This window comes from Cricetulus griseus, chromosome 4, assembly GCF_003668045.3.
Source record: "Cricetulus griseus strain 17A/GY chromosome 4, alternate assembly CriGri-PICRH-1.0, whole genome shotgun sequence".
Lineage (NCBI taxonomy): Eukaryota > Metazoa > Chordata > Mammalia > Rodentia > Cricetidae > Cricetulus > Cricetulus griseus.
The window spans coordinates 228,465,753-228,486,954 of NC_048597.1; the positions used below are offsets into that span (position 1 = coordinate 228,465,753).

Consider the following 21,202-nt stretch of genomic DNA (forward strand, 5'->3'; position numbering starts at 1 on the left):
CTACATAAGTGTTAGGGGCTGTTCACTCTCACCCAGGGGGTGCTGTGTGCTCAGAACCTGCCTTGTCCTTAGCCCTGTGTGGTGTGGCAAGTCTGGAGACTCCTGGATCCTCTGTTTCTTCTCTTGTGGCTCTTCTGGCCTCAGACCTCATGTAGAAACGGGACCCCCCCCCCAGCTCACTCACCGCCTCTTCTGTCTTCCCAGGACTCATTGGCTGCGGAAATCGAGGGAACTATGCGTAAGGAGCTGCAGCTGGAAGAGCCTGAGTCTCCGGACATCACGTATGGCTGCATGGCTTTTCTATTTCAAGTTCCCACAGACTGACTCATGACTGGCTCTCTTTTAACCTCTAATGTGTGGAGCTCAGACACCGCAGCCACGGCTGTGGCCCTTCCCTGTTGGGTTAAGGGAAAGTAAATGACATGACAGACTGACCCTTCTGTCTGCTCTTTTCTCATGACAGTGGCTCAGGCTGTAGCTCAGCTGTTAGAGGACTCACCTAGCATGCGTGAGGCCCTGAGTTCTGTCCCCAACCCACTGAACACCTGGCATGGTAAAGTGGAAGTTGGAGGCTCAGAAGTCCAAGGTTGTCTTTAACTGCGGCCTGTGTGAGCGCATCTCTGTCTCATGCAACAAAGCAAACCAACAAAAGATCACTTGATGAGCTTCCAGGGAGGTGGGAAGGGAGCTGTGTTTCCCTTCTTCCTGCCAACCCTCACTTCTCCCTTAAAGGCAAGCATTCCTCTAAAGAGGGAAGCACCGATGGTAAAGACACACAGCTCCTCAGTGGTGTGAGTCAGGCCTGTATCCTTCTGAGGATGCCTGGGGTCTCTGTCCCTAAGGTTTCCCTCCTAACTCCAGATTCGGGCTTGAGCTCCCTGAAGCATCTAGAAGGAATCTGGGGATCGTGGTTTTCTCTACCCCCAAACTCCTCAGGCAGAATTTATGTGAGACTGACGAGTGTCCTGGTGTCTTTGGCATGTGTGCATGCATGCCTGGCACCCTGGACAAAGCAGCCGGCCCAGAGATACGCGCCCCTTTTCCCCTTAAAAGGAGACCCACGCAGAGGAAACTGTGGGCTCTGCACTTAGAAATGGCAGTTTCCAAGAATAGCCTTGTGAGGTGTTCATCACCTCAAAGTAGGAACTTGAGACTAGCTTGGAGTTCCGCCATTTCTTCTCTATGGATGGGTCATACATACTCACTCTGCAGATGTCCGTAAGCCAGCACTACCCTCACCGAGCTTGCATTCCTGTGCAGAGCCCAAAGAAGCCAGCCTACTAAAGACAAAAGCCATACTTCAGGAGGGTTATTTCTGGGTCAGCTTTGGGGTCTGTGACAGTCAGTGTCGCATGGGCTACCTTCTCCCTAGTCCACACTATGATGGAGGCACCCACACCCTCAGGAACATGTGGAGCCCTCAGTCAGCAGGCCAGCCAGGCTCCCTAGCGTGCCTCTTTGGAGGTGGCCGTCTGTGGAGGGGTGAGCGCCCGTTCTTCCCGATGCGCTTGCTCATGGCCGCCATGTCTCCCCAGCCACCAGAAGCGTGTCTTTGAGACCGTGAGAAACATCAACCAAGTGGTCAAGCAGAGATCGTTGACCCCTTCCCCCATGAACATCCCTGGCTCCAACCAGTCCTCAGCCATGACCTCCCTCCTGTCCAGCTGCGCCAGCACCCCCCGCTCCAGTTTCTACGGCAGTGATGTCGGCAACATGGTCCTTGACAACAAGACCAACAGCATACTCCTGGAAACTGAGGCAGCTGATCTGGGGTGAGCAGCGGGCTTTTCTCCTTATGTTGCAGGGAGGGGAGAGGAGAGAGCCCCCTTGAACAGGGGCTCGGCCACCAGCAGAGAGAGGTGGGTGAGGGTGAGACTTCTCCACACCTCAGTTCCCAGCTTATCCACAGCACTGGGGTTTTCCGAAGGGATGTCTCAGGTTGTTACCCCAACCCTGCTTTTCCATAACATGCTGAAAGGGGGGGAAACTAACAAATGCTCCCTTGAGTCGTCACTGTGACCCCTTGGGAGCTTGGATGCTGGAAAGGGTGAGGGGATCCCAGGCTCCCTGGCTGGCTTCAGAGGGTGGGATAGAAGACGTCTCAGTTGTGTGCAATCCTTAGTCATGGTCAGTTCCTCTCCACCCTAAAGCTCTGTCATCATCCATTCTGTGCACCCTGGCCCTCTGACTTACTTACTAAAACAGCTACTTTGGACCAGTTGAGCCACACAGAGGGTTGTTTACTCAGGATCAGAGCTGAGCCCAGGCCCTTTCATCTAAGGGTCAAAAGGGGGTCCCCTGGAATCAACTCCCACCTGGTACCCAGGAATAGCCACTTGCAAAAGGTCTTCCAAAATAACCAGGAGGAAGATGCTTATGAAAACGCACATTTGCTTATGGGCAAATTTTCAGTCCATCCTGGTGCAACCGTTTGTCTCTAAGAAAAGTCAGCTCAGAGCCACAGAAGGGACTCCTTCAGGTGTCCCCATCCTGGCTGGTCTGGTCTCCTTACAGAAGGGACTCTTTCAGGTGTCTGCTTCCATCCTGGCTGGTCTGGTCTCCTGAGACCATCTCCCGTCAGAGCAGTGGCCTTGCCCTGGGGGGTCCTCGGTGCCCTTTGCTGGCCTTAGGTACTTACCCCTTGTCTTCCCCAGGAATGAGGAGCGCAATAAGAAGCCAGGCACACCAGGCACCCCAGGCTCCCACGACCTGGAGACAGCACTTAGGCGTCTGTCCCTGCGCCGTGAGAACTACCTGTCTGAGCGGAGGTTCTTCGAGGAGGAGCAGGAGAGGAAGCTGCGTGAGCTGGCTGAGAAAGGCGAGCTGCACAGTGGCTCCCTCACACCCACCGAGAGCATCATGTCCCTGGGCACACATTCACGCTTCTCTGAGTTCACCGGTTTCTCCGGCATGTCCTTCAGCAGCCGCTCCTACCTGCCTGAGAAGCTGCAGATCGTGAAGCCGCTCGAAGGTGACCACCAGGGGCCTCGGCCCCTTTCTGTCCTCCTCTGTGACTCTCTCTGGGCCCTGATCCACCACAGGAAAGCCAGCCACCTCTGTCCTACCTATTCATTTTTCTTTCGAGATAGCCACCCACGCTGCTGGTTTGAGTTCCTCTGAGGTGGCCTCTATGGTGGCTTGAGCAGGGCGCTCCTGGAGTGAGCCGGCCTGCAAGCTACCGCAGGTGGCCCTCATGTCTCTTTCTTTTGTCTTTAGTGCCTTAGTGCCTTAGGGGCCAAGCCTAGTGGCAAGTGCACAGCTTCAGACCCTTCCCTGATGGCTGCTGTGGCCATTTGTCCTCACTACAGCAAACCACTTCCGGATCAACCCAAGGGTCTGAGGAGGATAGAGAAGGAATGTGTCACTGTCAAATAGCACAAACCAACCGAGCCTTGAGAGTACCACCCCCAGTCACGTGGAAGTGCTGTGTGTGTTCACATGTTCTGATTTGTGCCTTTCTGGAGGTGGGCTCTGCTGGGAGGAGCCAGGCCCCATGCAACGTGCAGGCAGGAAGGAAGTAGAGGTAGAGGTCAGACTGTTTAGACCCCTGGGAGCCCCCTGAGCAGGTAGTGCCGGGCTCCTCAGGAACTGAGTTCCTGGAAAACCCTTTCTCCTTTTGTTGTTTTGCATGTCATCGATGTTTCCTCAGGGGTCCCATAGCCTTGTAGGAGTCACCAAGTGTGTGCTGTTTTTTTGCTGCCCCCACTTTAGCCTGAAGCCCGGGTGAGTCGGAAGACCTGCTTCAGAACCGAGTGTCACGGTTTTGATGTAAAGCCAGATGTCTGCACAACTGCTCTTTTTTCTCAGCTGTTATCATTATCTCCTCTAAGGAGCATCTCTGGATTAAGCCCCCCCCCAATCATGACATTTCAGTGCCACAGATAGTTTCTGTCACAGACTTGTGCCTTGGAGGAAGACAGTTATTTTCATCTCCAGAGCCTCTCTCTGCATTTGCTGCCTTTGGGGTGGCGCTAGTCTTAGAGAACAGGAGCAGGCAGCTTGCAAGCTGTGGCCATGATTAGTAACGACACGAGATGCGCCACAGTCCTTGTGTTTCCAAAGCAAGGGGGGGGGCTATCTTTGGGGTTTTCATTTTAATAGGAAAATAATTCTGCAGTACGTCCTTCCTAGCTTCCAGGGAAGGGGCAGCTCACTCCTTTCTAATTGTTTATTCAGCTGTGAGCTTGGTGATTGTTTTCCGACCTTCAATTATGTCTGGTTTCCTTTCAATAAAACCTTCCATTTCTGCAATTCTCTTTCCGCCTTTCTGTTCTTTTTCTTCCTTTGTCTCTCAAAGTTCATTAGACATTGATCATCTCTCTCTCTCTGCTTCCCATACGTGACTGTGTTTCATTGGGTGACCGATGGTATGTTTTGGGCTCATTTTTCAAGTACATTGCAGGATGAGATTTTGAAAGCTTTATTTTGACCAATTCATCTTAATTTCTTCTAACTTTGTTCCTTTGCCTTTCTGACAAGAGTAAGAAGAGACCCCCTCATTTGTAAGATGAATTTCACCTATGGCATCCTGCTCCCCAGAAAGTTGAATTCCTACCATTAAAAAGTCACGTCTAATCACCGTGGCCTGTAACACGCCCTATGATATGGATCCTTTGGCTTCACTTTGTAATTCTCAGACTTCTTTCTTAGATGTTTACAAGACAACTGACATGTTCTCTCCACAATCAATATTTGCCTCACTGTGTTTGCTCTAAGATGGGATGTTAGTGTACTTGTCTGTGTTCCTGGTTACAGCTTCTGTCCCTGTGTTGGGCGACGTAGCCCTCCTCTTGAGCTGTCTCCCTTACTTGTAACTTGGGCAAATAGCTGTCAAACAAGAGTATCAAACTCATCCCTGATTCAGCCACCTAAAGGGTCTAAAGGGCCCATGTGCTCTCTTGACACCTGGACCTTCATCATGCCGGGGTCATGTTCTCACAGATGTTTCCATTGGCCCAGTGAGACCCCGATAGAGTATCCTTGATCTCCAGCAGTCCAGGTAAAGGCACCCGGGGTAGGTCCCTGGAGGCCATTGTCTGGGGCGATCACAGGAGCCAATCAGTGTCCTCCATCTACTCCTCCCTTCCCCCTTTCAACCACTTTGCCAGCAAAGAACAGAATATTCAAGATAGAAAGAGAGATGTCCGTTAAAAAGACTGAGCCAGGCAATAGTCCCCCTCCTGTGTTCTGCCTGTCTCAGCCTGTTCTCCTGTGGGTGGGAGGAACGTCTTAGATGGAGGGGTGATGAGAAGTAGCCAATAGCACAGGGCTTTTCCTGCTTCCTGTTGGACAAAGTAAAGAAGCCAGGTCTGGGATAAAGGAGAGGGGAGATTCAGCTTGTGCTCACCTCTGGGTAAGGTGTGCTTCATGGCATCTTTCACCCTGCGCCCTACATCAAAGAAAAGATTTCAGGCTTGGGTGATGGAGCCAGGAGATGGCAGGGGCAGGGTGGGGAAGTGAGCGTTCCTCTGCTCAGGTCCTGGGCTCCTTGAATAGCTGGAGCCTCAGAACCAGCAGGAAGAGAGAGAGTGCTCCTGAGAGCCACTGTTACCATAACTAAAATCACAGCTGAGGCTGACACAGCTCTCAGGCCTGTGGACTTGAAAGCTTCTCATCACAGCCACCATCTACGCTTGTACTGGCTGGACTCATGGGGCTTATGTGGGGGCTAGGGGGTGTCTCTCTGCCGAGAGCTTCAGGGAACGATGCCAGAGGCCTTCATTTTAATCCCAGACGGGCTGCTTGCTACTTAATACAACCTCTGGCGAGTGTCTCTCTCTTTCCCCATCCTCGCTGTCCTTACTTGTGAGATGGAGACAGCAGGGTGGTCCTGAAAACTGAAGGAGTTAGGCGTGTCGAGCAGCCGACACTCAGTAAGTGCCAGATAGAACGGTATGCTGACTGACAGTGGGGATGCCCCAGTTGGCCATGGTGATGGCTTGTGTAGGGCTGCCCCTCTGACCTGTGAGAGAGCACATGGACATTGTGATGGGACTGTCAGAGGTCAATGCATACGTGTCTGGCCCTCCCGCTGGGCCCTGGACGTCCACCTGGAAGTTCTGCTGTGGGTCATTGACACCTGTACAGCTGGTGGCCAGCCACTGCTGCCCACTGAGCCCACATCCCCGGCCCACACACTCATGTTCTGACTCCCACCCCGCTTGTTAAGTCACGTGGCTTCAGGAATCTTCCATCCCCCCATTTGTACAGTGAGCCAGAGTCCCTCCTGGGGAGTTGGAGAAGTGCATTGCTCCACCTCCATGTGGAACTCTGAGTTTCTGTTGGAATATGGGGCGCACATGCCATCATTCCAAATGCCAGTAAGCAGAGGCAGGAACAGAGGCTTCAAGCTGTCTTTATTCAGAGAGCTGACGGTAGAGAAGACAACAGGTTAACCTGCCAGAGATCTGTCTTCCATCTCATCTCTAGCCAGCAAGTAATACAGGGAAGAGAAACCGAGGCAGCCAGTCATTCTGGTGCCTTGCTCCTCTGGTCAGAGAGTCAGCTTTGTCTCTGTGTTTCACAGTGCTGGTGTGTTCCCGATCACTAGTGATCCTCGTCTTGCATTCTCTGTGTAGTGGATGTCTTGCAGGGCTCCTCCCAAGTCCCATTTGGATTGCAGCTAGGTCAAAGAAACCCTTACGGTGTGTGTGTGTGTGTGTGTGTGTGTGTGTGTGTGTGAGTGTGAGTGTGTGGTGTGTGGTGTGTAGCGTGGTGTGTGGTGTGTGTGAGTGTGTGTGTGTGTGAGTGTGTGGTGTGTGGTGTGTAGCATGGTGTGTGGTGTGTGTGTGTGTGTGTGAGTGTGTGGTGTGTGGTGTGTAGCGTGATGTGTGGTGTGTGTGTGTGTGGTGAGTGTGTGGTGTTTGTGTGTGTGTGTGGTGTGATGTGTGGTGTGTGTGGTGTGTGGTTTGTGTGTGTGTGTGTGTGTGTGTGTGTGTGTGTGCGCGCGCGCGCACGCGCGCACACGCGTGCAAGCAGGGCTACTTGCAATGTGCCATGCAGAAAATGCTACAATATAAAGATGGGATGTGACTTACACCAGCACTAGGGAGGCAGTGGCAGGCGGATCTGAATTTGAGGCCAGCCTGGTCTACAGAGTGGGTTCCAGGACAGCTGGTACTGTTAGTGTTACACAGAGAAACCCCGTCTCCAGAAACAAAAACAAATAAACAAAAGAGTGTAAACTCTAAAAGTGCCTCTGCTCCTGCCATCCTCTGTCAACACCATGCGTGTAAATCCGGCAGGCACACCATACTGCGATTTCTGATATAAGTTAGATTTATGAAACAGAGGCGCTTTGGAGCTTGAGATCCCACAAATCCTGCGTGCCCCGGGCACATGCATTTCCCTTTGTGGTCAGCGGCTTCTCCAGGTTCTCAACAGGGCCTTAAGGAAGGTTTTCAGGTCTCAGCACCAGGTGACATTTGAAGCTGCATCTTCTGCCTGGGGGGTCTCTGAGCATCACTGAAATACTGGGCTCCACACATCCCCATTCCTGCCACTAGAGGGCATTAGCGTCCTTGTCTTCTCTCACACTTATGACCACTAAAAACCACTTGTATTGTGTCCCAAGTTGAGGACTTCTGAAGTCCTTACATTTATGAATACTATTTTTGTTTGTTTGTTTTGGCTTTTAAACCTCTTGTTGTTTTGTTTTTGCTTGTTTGGTTGTTTTTTTGAGACAGGGTTTCTTTGTGTAGCCCTGGCTGTCCTGGAACTTGCTATGTAGACCAAGCTGGCCTCAAACTCACAGAGATTGGCCTGCCTCTGCCTCCCGAGTGCTGGGATTAAAGGTGTGGCCTGTTGTTTCATTTTTTGCTTTTGTGCATAGAGGGTTTTTTGTTTGTTGTTTGTTTTTTCTCTGTTCAGTACGCCCGAGTCTACTAAGGAGAAAGTAATGTGTATCCTTAAAACTGTGTGGACCTTGAAGGGTGTTGAGGGTGTTGGGGCTCAAGGGGTGTTCTTTTCTTTTTCATTTTAAGTGGGACCGAAATTGTCCATTTTCAGAATCCTCCTAAGACCTCCATGGCAAGTTGTCTCCAGCCCAGGTGTCTGGAAGCCAAGAGCACCCTGGTACACGGAAGGCCTGAGCTGTCCCTCACCCACCCCAGATTTCTGTCTGAGATGTCACTTAGTTCCTCAGCACCCGGGATTTCCAGACATCCTGCACACCGTCTTGGTAGAACGCCTGGGACACCTGAGGTCACCAGGGACACACTCTGGTGTTATTACAAACCTCACAGGCTGTCTGTCACCTGAGTCCTAGGGTCTGGTGTCACCCTGGAGATGGCTCTGCTGCTTTTGGCCTCTGTGATGTCTTACCTTGTTCTTGAACCCTTGTCCTCACCTATCTCCCTTTCAGGCCCTCCACTCTTTTTGTAACTTCTGTTTGCAGGTGGGTCTGCTGTGAGGTTCTTCAGGCTTGTACCTGAGTATCCCATGGCTTTCTGGTTTCCTCATGCTGTTGTTACAAGCTTCCCATGGCTCCTGTCTGACCATTCTTGCCCTCTTCTGTCAGAGAAATGATAGTGTGAAGTTTAAGCATTTGGTGTTTTCAAATGCTCTGTAACCAAACATTACTGACACACAATGTATAGCATGTATTTTACTATAGGAATTGTTGGTTCCTTACAGCAGCACTCCCTCCTGGTACAGCAGGAGATAGCCCTGTTGTCCGGTTGCAAGGGTCAAGTCAGGTCCACCCCAGTTCCGCCCACAGTCCCATGCAAGCTCAGGTGTGAGGGTGGGAAGCCTTAGCTCTGGCTGGCACCCTAACCTCCCTTCCCTCTCCTGTCTTTGCTCCCACAAGGTTCAGCCACACTTCACCACTGGCAGCAATTGGCCCAGCCTCATCTTGGGGGAATCCTGGACCCCCGTCCTGGTGTAGTCACCAAGGGCTTCCGGACATTGGACGTTGACCTGGATGAAGTGTACTGCCTTAACGACTTTGAGGAAGACGACACAGGTGACCACATTTCTCTCACGGGCCTAGCTACCTCCACGCCAGTTCAGCACCCGGAGACCTCAGGTGAGAGGTCCCGAGCACGTGTGACTGTCTCAGGCAGCAGAAGTTACTCCAGCCAGCCTCAGGCTTCCCCAGAGGAGATGCACAAGCCGCCAGCGCCAGCGGGCCTGGAGGAGGAGGAGGAGGAGGGGTCTGGTGAGGGCACCTCAATTAGTCCTGTAAACCTGACACCTTTACTGGAGACAGAGCTCTGGGCTTTGCTCACCTCTGTTCCTGGCACCATCCGTAGTAACTCTGTGTCTGTAGCTTCCGCTCGTCTGTGTGGGTGATAGCGAAAAACCTTCCCATCGTCAGGTTCTGCTTCTAAAGTAGACACCAAATTCTCCACTTTGTGACAAGTGGGCGCCTCTGCCCATCCTGGAGGTGCGGAGCCCGTCAGGGCCCTGAAAGTGGGAGCAGGAGAGGCTGCTAAAAAGTGGGATGCGGGGCCCCTGAGAACAGATGCTCCTGGGTTCCATGGCGGCCGTCCTGCCCTGACCCTGATGGGCCATCTCCCATATCATCTGGGGATCCCATGTCATTGTGAGCAAGCTGAGCAATTTTAGGGAAATGACCTGTGAGAGACAGCAGGATGTGTGAAAACCAGGCAGGAGTCCAGGGCTAGTTAGATGGTGCCTGGAAGGTCGTGACAGCTCTGTGACCTGGAAGGTAATATCAGCCTTGTGTCTTGGCTCAGCTTCAGTGAAGGGACATGTGCTACTCTCATGTATTCAGGGTGGAGTTTTTATAAGTGTCTGGTGACACTCTTTAACCAGACGCACCCTAAGAGATGTTATTAACTTACTCTTACAAAGAGGATGCCAAGTGTTCTGGCTAGTCCTCATCCCACCGCCAGGTGTCAGTAGTGTCCCCTCGGGTGTACTGGGTGACCCCACAAGCTTCTTGCACTGGGATGGGAAGTTTGTCCCCAGGGCTCCTGGGACCTCCGGGGTGTTACGTGGTCACTGCTAATTCATATGCTCGGTTTGCTGGGAAGACAAAGAACTCAGGGTGTGAGAGAAAGTACGAGTGACCCCAGTGCCATCATCCTTATTAAATGCAAAGAAAGGATATTCATCTTTCTGATTCATAATTTTAATTTGCAGAGGTCACAACATTGCCATGAAATCCAAGACAAAGACAAAGCCAGGGTTTCGGTAATGTCGCCTCTCCGCAGGTTAATTAATTGCAGACAGCTGTGGTCAAGGGGCTTGGCCTGGACCAGTTGTTTTTTTAAATGTCAATTTTAGAAGTGTCATCACAAAAATTTATGTTTTCAGTTTTTAAAGTAAGTTACCAGGTGAAGTAGCGGGAATGAGAACATTCATCCAATGAGATGGATACTCTCAATTAGGCCTGGGGGTATATACTTACCATCCAAGCACTTATAATTCCCAGGAAGCTGAGGCAGGGGAATCTCAAGCTCAAGGCTAGCCTGGGCTACATGGTGAGATTCTGTTTCAACAAAACAAAACAAAAGGACAGGACAGCAAGCTGCTGCCTCGAGTCTCCCTCTGTTATCAACACTGGGTCCCATCTGAAGGCAGACAGCACCAGAGTCTGGCTAACCACCATGGCGAAAGGGTAGGAGTCAGAGTCATATAGTTTCTTCCTATAGCTGGGACGCCCATCCTGGGAGGTGAAAGATGCACCCCAAATGCTTTTGGGGGGGCGAGTTGTTCAGAAAGAATAAAATCATTGCACCAAGAGCTGTGTGAGAGGTCAGAGGGTGAGAGCCCTAATTATGAGGACTAGAGAAAGGCCCAGCCTCTCCCTTCCTGTGACAGTGGCCTTTCTGACCTAACGCTCCCCCCTTGCTGAACCTTATACTACATTCACCCAGTAACTTGATTTGGGGGTAGCCAAACAGAGGTAGAGCAGAAACAATAGAAGAGTCAGGCCCAGTGTGTGTGCTTCAAGCACAGCTAAGCAGTTGTTCAGGGTCATCCAGGAGAGGTGTCCCCATTTCGGGGCGAGTTCTCTAGAGCTAGTTTTCTTCATGGGAATCTTCTCTGGGAGCCCCATGCAGAGGGGAGGTGTGCAGAGCGCAGCATGGCTCCTCTTCTCCATTGAAATGACAGGACTGTCCTGCTGTCAGGAGTGGTGGCAGCGTGAGAGTCTGCCACCCCGAGTCACGCTGGATACCCCAAATGCTTTGATGCACAGTCGGGGGAGGGTGGATAAAGGCTGATGGGCCTCCATGAGAAGACCTGGAGCCCCACAGGATTTATATACCACTGGCCTGGTCCCTGCTGGCCCTGTGCTGATGCCTGAGCTCCCAGAGTGGCTGTGTGCCTGGGAGCACCTCAGAGGGCAGATGTCTGAGGCAGAAGGCAGTTGACAGTCTTTTTTACCATGGGCACCAGCAGGGTGAAGAGTGGGGAGACTCACCTAGTAGACACTTTCATTAGTGTATTTTAACATGTCTTTTGAAGCATCCTTTGACTTTCCCCCCTTAATCCCATGTCTTAAAGGTGGGTTCCATGTTGTTGTGTTGTAAATGACCTAGAAGATTAAAGTGGACTGTTGAAAACAACCTTTAGGTCATATTTTACTTCATTTTAATGAGTGTTTGATGCCCTGAATTAACAGAGGAAGCACATTCTTTTCAGGATAGTCATCCCCTGGTCCCACCTGCATGGGGGAAAGGGTTAATTAAGCCCACTTGGCAGCTGGTGGGGTCGTGCTGCAGGATTGAGCTCATTTGAATAACCCTGAAGACCCAAAAGGGAGAATAAGATAGGATTAAACCAAGGCCAGAGATGGAGTCAGAAGTCAATTCATCTGTCTGTCACTCACATACGAGGAGATTGTACCCTGAGGCTGGCTCATGCCTTATCCATCCATGTTCCCTGGACGTGCACATGACTCACAATTGGGCCCCAAGATCCTGGCTGGCATCAGTGTAGACCATTAAAATCACACTCATTCAAAACAGACCTCCTATATCTCAAGCCCCAGGACCACCAGAGGCAGACGTCATTAAACAGCCTTTTCGCCACTTCCTTATCCAAAACACAGATCCAAGCTGTGCTCAGAAGCTTTGTGGAGTAAAGGGGTGAAAATAATAGCCCACCACGGAGAGGAGGAAGTCTGGCCAGTGAAGCATTCCTTCAGCTCAGTCACAGAGCAGGTGCCCCATGGAAGCAAGCCTCTTCCCTGAGTCTGTGTTGTACTCAGTCCCCACCGCTGTCCACACAAGAGGGTCCACATAGCTTGTATGAAGAAGCTGGCCCAGTGGCCCAGTGGCCCAGTGGGTCTGGAAGGGAAGCTCGGTACTATTGGCTCATAGACCTTCAGGTATCTCCGGCAGAGGGAAGTGCCTTCCCTGTTCCCCGTGGGATGGGAACATTTTCCCAGTCCTGGCTCTCATCCCTGAGTCCTTAAAGAGTGAATGGTCTGTTCACACCCACCGGGATCAGGACACGCGAAGAAAGACCTAGAGCTTTTTCTAAGAGCGTTTGGTGAACTGAGCAGGGCAGGTGGTCTGCAGGCCTGAAGTAGAGCACTGACGACGGAATGGAAGAGCTGATCCTCAAAAGTGGACAGTGCTCCATGGACAGTGCTCCATTGCCCTGCCTGAAACCTGCAGAGCAGGGTCAACTGTGGAGACCCTTCTCCCTGGCATCCGAACCTCCAGAACGCTAGAGCTGCTGTGTGGTCTGCCGAGGCATCTGTGTGGGTCTGCTCATGTGGAGAAGCCTTTGTGAGCACACAGGGATGTTCAGACAGACGACAGCCATCCCCTTGAGAATGGGAGACTACTCTCTAACCCGCCCAAGCAGGCAAAGATTCTTCCTGGCTTGTCTGTGTCAGCCCCAGAAGGGAGAATGAAGAGCCAGTGCCATGGGGTCAGGGCCTCATTGGTAGAAAAAGATCCAGAGAGAGTTTTGTATTTATTCCCCTTGGCAGTTTATATCGTTCTCAAGTAGTCTTTTCCTCAGAGTCACTCAAAGGCTGCCCTGCCCTCTCTGCAGGATGTAAAGTGGTTCATCTCCCAATTAATACATATTTTTGAGATGAAACAGACAACAGGCAGTTTGCTGTGGTGAGAATAGAATTTTTAAGTCCACAAGAATTAAATATGAGTTGTATAGGATCACAATGATTCTTTTCAGTCTCCCAGAAAACCTACCAGACTGGGGTATAAAGGGCCAGGATCCAGGGCCTTAACAGATCTACAGGACCAGACTAGGGCTGTATAAAAGAAACATTCAAAAGGCAGAGAAACATGAGAATGAAGGGAAGCCAGAACTTAGAAAGTTTTGCCAATAAAGTACAGCAATTAACAGTTTAAAACCCACCTTTGTCTTGGTGAGGTGGCGTAGACATCTGGTATCCCAGCACTCAGGCAGTTGAGGCGGGGATTATGAACTCAGAGGCTGGTCTGAGCTACAAAACTAGACTGTATGTCAAAACAACATATTTTGCATAGTCTCTTAGTTTAAAACAGTGTGACAATGTCCCCGTGTGGAGGAAGGCGCAGGTGAACGGTGTGAGACTTCCTTCACTCTGTTGTATGAATATGGCAGTTGGCACACGGTTTTCTACATGATCTTTCCCAGGCACTGTTAGGTTACAAAGCATTTCCCCTCCCATGTTGTTTGTCTTTTCAGGAAGAACTCTAAACATTGCTTTGGCCTCCTTTTTGGTTATGAAAAGCAATCTCATGGCAAGGCAGCCTTCCCATCCCAAGCAGGACAGTGCCATCACCAGCTGGGGGTCGTGTAAAAGCAAAACCCGGCTCATGTGCTTAGGCTCGGCTCACACCATTCAGTTTTGAAGATGGCAGCTTTCGTTTTCAGCAAGTTTGTTTTGTTTGGTAGGAAAGGGCCCTGGGTGCCACTGTTGATGTGGTAGCCACTGCTGTGTGTGTGTGTGTGTGTGTGTGTGGTGTGTGTATGTGATGTATGTAGTATGTATGTGTGGTGTGTGTGTGTGTGGTGTGTGCGTGAGTGTATGGTGTGTGTGTGTGTGTGTGTGTGTGTGTGTGTGTGGTGTGTGTATGTGATATGTAGTATGTGTGTGGTGTGTGTGTGTGTGGTGTGTGCGTGAGTGTATGGTGTGTGTGTGTGTGTGTGTGTGTGTGTGTGTGTGTGGTGTGTGATGTATGTGGTATGTGCGTGAGTGTATGGTGTGTGTGTGTGTGGTGTGAGTGTGATGTATGTGGAGTGTGTATGTGTGTGTGTGTGGTGTGTGTATGTGTGTGTGTGTGGTATGTGTATGTGTGTGTGTGTGTGTAGAAGGAATTCGTAGAAAGTGCACAGCAGGTCCAGATCACATGCCAGCAGCTTCGCGCCCACATGGTCAAGTCAGGAAAGCGGAGGGCACGCTTACGTCTTTCACCCCAGTTGCCTACTTCCCACAGGGGGAGCCACAGCAGGCGCTCTGTGCCCTGTAAAGATTTTCTCAAGATTTTCAGATACATTTGAAAAGAACGTTGTAGGGGACAGTGTAAGCCACGCTGCTAGAAGCTGGCAACAGAAGGTTTTTGACGTTTTTAGGAGTTTATGCCATCTGTATCTTGGAGCTGAAGACGTGGTTCTGTGGGTACAACACAAAGCCCTGGGACCTGTCCCCAGCACGTGGAGACCAGGGGTGGCGCACACCTGAGTCTCAGCACTTGGGAGGTGTTGTTGGAGGATCAAGGGCAACGTCGCCTTGGCTGTCTAGAGAGCTCCCAGGCAGCCTGGAACACATGAGCCCCCATCTCAAAACAGAACAAGGCATAGCTGGGTGGCGTGGCCCGCATTTCCCTGTTCTCCAAGGTCTGAAATAGCTTAGCTTTGTATCAACATCGCAAGACTGCAGCTGCGGCCACTGGCTTCAGAGCCTCTGCGTATGCCGCTGGCTTCTAGGGAGCTGCTCAGAAAGGAAAATGGTTTCTCCAGTGCACTGTCGGCTTGGACTTGCCCCTCCCCAGAGGACACACGAAAGACAGGGCTGAGTGAAACCTATGCCCAAATGTGGCTGCCCGGATGGCAGAGTCCCAGTCATCTGTAAGTCCCTGTAGGGTCCCTGAGCATCTGCCATGGTCCTCTCTTCTCAGCACTTTGGGCTGTGGGGAAGCAACAGCCCTGGGAGGCTTCAATACTGCACTCCAGCCTGGTTTGTGTAGCACCACTCACCACTCACCACCACCCGACTCTGGGGAGACCCAGAGCTGTATCAGGGATGACCTACCCTGGGTCTTAGCCGTAGGCAAGCTGGTAATGCCAAGCGCCTGCCCTCCAGACAGAAGCTCAAGGGCCACATCAGCAAACAGGAGCAGAGTGGGCCTCGCCCTTCCCTTGCCCTCCAACACAGCTGGCCATCATGGGTGTTGGCCTGTGGCACACCAGTCACCTGTAGTTCACCCCTGTGGGTCTCACAACCAAGGTTTAGTTGATTTTAAACCTTGCCAGTTCTTGAGTCAGCATCAAAACCTCTAGCAAAAGACAAGCTAAACGTAAGGAAAAAATCCATTTCCATATAAAATGTGGTCAGGTAGCCAGAATGAGCTCTAATCTTAGTGAGCACAAAGCCCAAATTAGCACAGAAACCTACCTCTGGAAGTGCCTGGCTTGCTTAGTTGCAAGCAGTAACCTTGAACCTGCATGTGACCTGCCACTCAGCCTTTGGCTGCCATCAAATGTGTCACCTGTCCATCCCCTGTGATGCTCGAAGCCTGCCCATCAGGCTAAGACAAGAATAAGGACTTCACCAGGAAGTTGGAGTAGTCATTCCAAGAACCCCATCCTTTGTACCCTCAAAATGAAGCCTGTGAGGTAAACAAAATTTGAACTTGTATTTGAGCTGGGCACTGGGCTTTGGTGTGCAACTCCAGTTTTGAAAGCAAGCCCTGAGTCTGCCGAGTGTGTTTTCATGTCTAGTTTGTTTGCTTCCTAAAGTCAAGAATCAGGGCTCAATGTTTTGCTTCTCTGGGACAAACAGGAGGGGCTCTGGAGAGCCCTTCGTGGAGAATCTCACTGTCTCTGTATTGTGCCCCAAGGAAGGGAGGCGCACCTGCATCCCGGCAGTCCGTGGTGACACCGAGAGTCTGAGCACCCAGGCATCCCAGTGGTATTGTGGAGGAGCCCAGTCTCTGGCTTCAGCTCTTCAGATAATCAGTCTTCTTGGTCTTCACAGCTGTCCGTTGCTCCCGGGGAGTGGGGACATGAATTTTTAGCAGCCTTTTCTTATCTCCCAAACTCATTTTGATGTGATGGGTTTTACTTCTGATGATTCAACTCTATCTCTAAAATTTTCTTGGAGACTGCACACCCAGTGGGCTGGGGAGGGGTAGTTGCCCATTCTGGCCACATGTTCAAATGGGGCTGCCTTTCTAAATTTAATCCCTCCTTGCCTTGTTTATTTATTTTTTTTAATGTTATCTCCTACTACCATTTTGTCTTAATGATCTGTTTACCCCTTTCCCTCTCTGTCTTTCCTCAATAACCCTCTTCTCAGGCTTCCTGTTGTTCTTTTTCCTGGACTTTGTCGCTGTCCAAGACTTGTGATTGTTTGGTTGCCTCCTCTTCATAGCTTGACCCATTTTTGTTGGCGCTCTGTAGTGTGTTCCTAGTGACCTGAGCTTGGGAACCTCTGCTTGCACCCAATGCTAAAGCCATTGTTTGTTTTCATTTCTTTTTTTTTTTTAATTTATGTGCATTGGCATTTTGCCTGCATGAGGGTGTCAGGTCCCCTGCAATTGGAATTACTGCTGCCATGTGGGTGCTGGGAATTGAACCCAGGTCCTCTGGAAGAGCAGCCAGTGTTCTTAACCACTGAGTCATCTCTATAGCTCCCACGAAGGCCATTTCTATGTATTATTTGCTATGTTTCCTGCTGTGCCTCCCACTAAGGCTCTGCTCGAGGTTGCCTGCCACCCTAGTTGTCACTGGGCCCTCGTGGACACAGAGCTGGGTCATGCTGTCAACACACACCGCATTTGCCCTATTCTTTTAGCCATTATCACTGTTATTGTGCTCTGGATTTGTCTGCCCTGCTTTCAATCTGTGTGTCTCCAGCCCATTCTCACCCGTTATATTATTATTATCTTGTGTTTGCTTCACTTGGTTTCTGGTTTTCTTTTAAGACCCAGCCAATTTTTTTTTCTTTTCAAACCCAAAAGAAAACTTGCCGCAAGAAGATTCTAGTAGTTTGAATCTTCACAGCCTTTGGGTTTCTTGGTCTCTGAAGTCTGGAGTCTTTTCCCAGGAGGCCTCTGGGGGCTGAGCTGCTGCAGGGCTGGGTAGTGGGGTGGGTGCTCATCTCATGACTTCACTGTGCACGTGTTTTGATGCTCCCCTCCACAGACACACACTTGTGTTGTGTTTTGTTTTGTTTTTTCTCTTTCCCCCCTGATGCTCAAGTTATGAGTTAGGACGACCTTGACAATCACGACGTCTTTGGTAGATTCCTTCCCTGTTCCTTCGCTGGCTTTTGGTGCATGGTCCTTACACTCAAGTGATTTGCTTTGCTCCAACCTTGGTCATCAAAGGCCCTAACAACAACGCTTAGAGAAGTCAAAGGAGAACAGCTTTCAGTTCTAGTAAAAATGGGAATCCTAGAGACCACAGGAAAGAAAGCTGCAAGAGTATGTGGCAGCGATGGGTGTGTCAGACCAGGCTGGGTTCTGGAACTCCTCGACGTTGTTGTTGGGGCTGCTAAGGCCACCTCCCACCGTGACCATCGCAGGTGGGCAGTAGTGGAACCAGCTTCCCTGAGCCCTTTTCTGTATGAACAGAAAAGGGAGCTTTGTGAACCGAGCCCTGCATCCAGGTATCAAGCACCTCCTTCCCTGCCCACTCCACCCCTCCCTCTAGGCAGGGCATTGGCAGCTGCTTGTCAGTGAAAAGAAATGTACAGCAAACGATGCTGGAAGAAAGCAGATCTGAGCCCTAAGGTGGAAAACTAAATTAATCTGTGAAGGCCCATTGGCCCTCCCCCACCCCCTGGAAACTGGATCCACTACTGACCTAAGAACTCTGATGAGGAACCCTGTCTGGATTGGGCCGGAAGCTGGGATTCGATGCTCTGCAGACCAGTGCTCAAAAACGTGGTTATTTTTGAGGGGCCACCTTCAGTCCAGAACATCGGTGTCTTGACTTCCTCGCCCAGATCCAGTTCACAAGGTAGCCTCTCAATCTGTGGAGGGTCATGCTGGATTTTAAGGCTTATCATGGTTTATTTGGCTGCAAGGAATGTGTTTGTTCTTCCTCTTCCAATCCAGCACACTACCCTGGGAAGTGCATGTCACAGACCAACTCCACCTTCACCTTCACCACCTGCCGAATCCTGCACCCTTCCGACGAGCTCACTCGGGTCACGCCAAGGTAAGGGACCACGGCCCTGGGGCGGGCGGGAGCAGTGCAATTTGGAGAATGGCCTTTCTCACAATGCGTGATGACAGAAGCCAAGAGGTTCATTCGAAGGCCAACTCCAAGCTGGGTGTGGTGGTGCACATACCTTTAATCCCAGTATTCAGGAGGCAGTGGCAGGTGGGTCTTTTGTGCGTTTGATGACAGTCTGGTCTGATTTGTAAGTTCCAGGCCAGCCAGAGGTATCTAGTAAGACCCTGTCAAGCGAGAAAAAAAATTTAAAAAAAAGCTAGGACCTGAGTTTAATCTCCATCACCTGCGTGCTTCTAATCCTAAGTGGATGGATCCTTGGGATTTTACTGGCCGGCCAGCCTAGCCTGCTTGATGAGGTTCTGGTCAGAGAGACCTGCCTGTCTCAAACACAAGGTAGATGGTGCCTAAGGGACAGTAGCTACAGTGTCTATGCGCGCGCACACACACACACACACACACACACACACACACACACACACTGCCAATCCAGCAGGCGTAAGCACTTGTAGCCGCCCATTCTGGGTCCTGTCTTTCTTTCTGAACCTTGTTTGTTCAGATCTAGAGTGGGGTGGGGGTGGGAGGGGCTGAGAAAGCCACTGTCACTGTCCCCTACGGAGTCTAGGTCTCCCCTTTTTGGCTGAAGTCAGCATTTCCACAGGCCCTGGGGACGCACCAGCACGGTTGTTGTCTCAAAGCTCACCAACGGAGCGTGGCGGTTTTTCATGGTAGAGTTATTGAGATCTGTGGAAACCCTCACTCCCCTGGAGCAGACTCCAGGAAACACTCACAGCCAAACTCTACGGTGGAGTAACATGTCCGCTTTGCCTTGTATCCCTCGGGCACAGCATCTGGAGAGATGTTGGTCTGTCTGACTTGATTTCAGCCATATGGCTCCCATTCCTGCTATGCAGAAAAACAAGAGAATGCTCTGTCACAGCACAGGAGAGCGACCCCCCCCCATAGCCCCTTTCTATGTGACAGTCAAACAAGATGGTAGAGTTAATGGATGGTGTTAGGGAGAGAGGTGAGAAGGGCCAGCTCAAAGAGAACAGCCGCCCCAAGGAGCACCTTAAACTATGAATAATTCTCCACAGGTCTTGTGAGGATGACGACGAAGCAGCCATATGCCCTGTTGAGCTGAGAGGAGGTGTAGGGCAGAGAGTCTGAGCCCACGGGCAAGGCAGGGGGTGAGCACACGGCCAACGGAGCCTGCTCCTGCAGGGCCACGCCGAGCTGTGTGTGCAAGTGTGGCTGCCACTAACCCTGGGACAAAGGCTTCGATGTGTCTCTGTGGTTGTGCCTGGTTAACATGGCCTTGACCATCATTCCTTCTAACCCAGCTGAGTGCCAACACTAATGAAGGTCTAACCAAAGGTCTCACCCAATGGGAACCCTGGATTTCTGCTTTGTTTCCATCTCCCTTGCTGCCCTGGGAGATGCTAGCTTCCAGGCCTGACTTTGTTTATAAAAGGTTATTCTTAAGGTCACAAGATGTCCCTTGTGAAGCTGTGAGTGACTAAATGAGTATTTTTGGCTGAAGCTATAGGCTCAGAGTGCCCTGAGTATGTCTTCCCCCAGAAGTCTCATATGGCTACACTGGGGACCAGAAAAGTGAGGAGTAAGAGGGGGCTGTCTTGCGTGAGTTGGGAAGAAACACAGCAAAACAGAAACCCTGAAAACCTTTCCAGGGATGACTGTGTCAATAGCCTTCTAGTCTAGAACATTTTTACCTTCTAGCAGCTGTCAACATTTGTAAAAAAAAACCCTCCCTGTGCCTTTTGCAAACCCCACCTCTTCAATCCCAGGAGCTGCTGTGGGCTCTCCAAGTGCTCCCAACTTTGCAGAGTCTCTCCCCTTCCCCCAGCTAGTGTGATAATAACTGTCCTGTGACTCCCACCCTGTGCCCACCAACCCCTGGAGAGACCACCTACAGGTAGGGCCTCACGGCACCCATAGCTTGCACTTGCCTTTGATCTGGCTCTCTCTAGGGAGGAGAGCCCCTCTCATCATTCCAAGAACCTTCTCCAGAATGGGCCCTGTTCCTTCCCTTCTTCTAGCTGGTACCTGCCCAAGGACCTAGGGAGAGGTCGCTGTGCCTGAGTCCTGGGGACCACCCAGCTGGCCTGTTGCTTGGGTAGCTGGCCACTCCAGCTGAAGCTGAGAGCAGGCAGCCACTGACATGGGTCCCACAAGGCCATGGCAGCAGGTTCTCCTCTGTCCCCTGCACTCAGAAGCGGGCCAGCTCCCTGAAAGCCATCTATGAGAGCACAGAATGGTGCTTTTCCCTGCTCCCCTGTGCCCTGGTGGCTTTCCCAGCTGAAAGACAGATGCTATGACCTCAAAGTCTCCAAACACCAGGGCATGGTGAATGAGCATAGCTTCCTGTTGTGGTCATTTAGGTGTCATACACTCTGTGGGCTTCGAGCATTACGGAGCCCAGACAAATTGGCCGTGTGAGGTGTCAGCTTCACTATATCCCAAGGCGTTTGGGCAACAGGAAAAAGGAGCTAGAACAGCAGGGGGTAGAGGGATGAGAGCTGTTCCTATAGCAGACTCTCATACTCAGAGCTCTGATTTGTATCTCAGGAAAATCAAGGTTTGGGGAAAGGATTGTTTGGGGTAATTTAGCTGTTGAAGGGTCCACTTTCTTCCCTGACAACAGTGGGGCCACTTCACGTGTGGAATCAAATCCAGGGTTGTCCACTTCCTAGCCCAGTGTGACCCCGAGTGAGCCAACAGCTGACCTTGGAGCCCTGGTCTTTATGTACAGAGGGGACAGCTCTATGCACCTGCCAGGGATAAGCAGAGGGGACCATGGCAGCTTCCTGTTAACCTGGATCACAGTCTTATGTAAGGGGACCCT

At 51.1% G+C, this 21,202-nt stretch overlaps 1 protein-coding gene across 6 annotated transcripts in view; it reads left to right on the forward strand.

Moving 5' to 3' along the window:
• Trak1 (trafficking kinesin protein 1) overlaps positions 1–21,202 on the forward strand; it is a 107,532-nt gene that overhangs the window by 83,260 nt on the left and 3,070 nt on the right. For 2 of the 6 annotated variants that reach the window (XM_027415429.2, XM_027415430.2), the window contains exons 11-15: positions 205–281; positions 1,536–1,772; positions 2,655–2,971; positions 8,810–9,160; positions 18,219–18,321. In XM_027415429.2, the coding sequence (XP_027271230.1) occupies positions 205–281; positions 1,536–1,772; positions 2,655–2,971; positions 8,810–9,160; positions 18,219–18,321 (1,085 nt within the window). The remainder of the gene's footprint in view (positions 1–204; positions 282–1,535; positions 1,773–2,654; positions 2,972–8,809; positions 9,161–18,218; positions 18,322–21,202) is intronic. The other 4 variants (XM_035444071.1, XM_035444070.1, XM_027415431.2 and 1 more) reach the window with 2 other exon arrangements.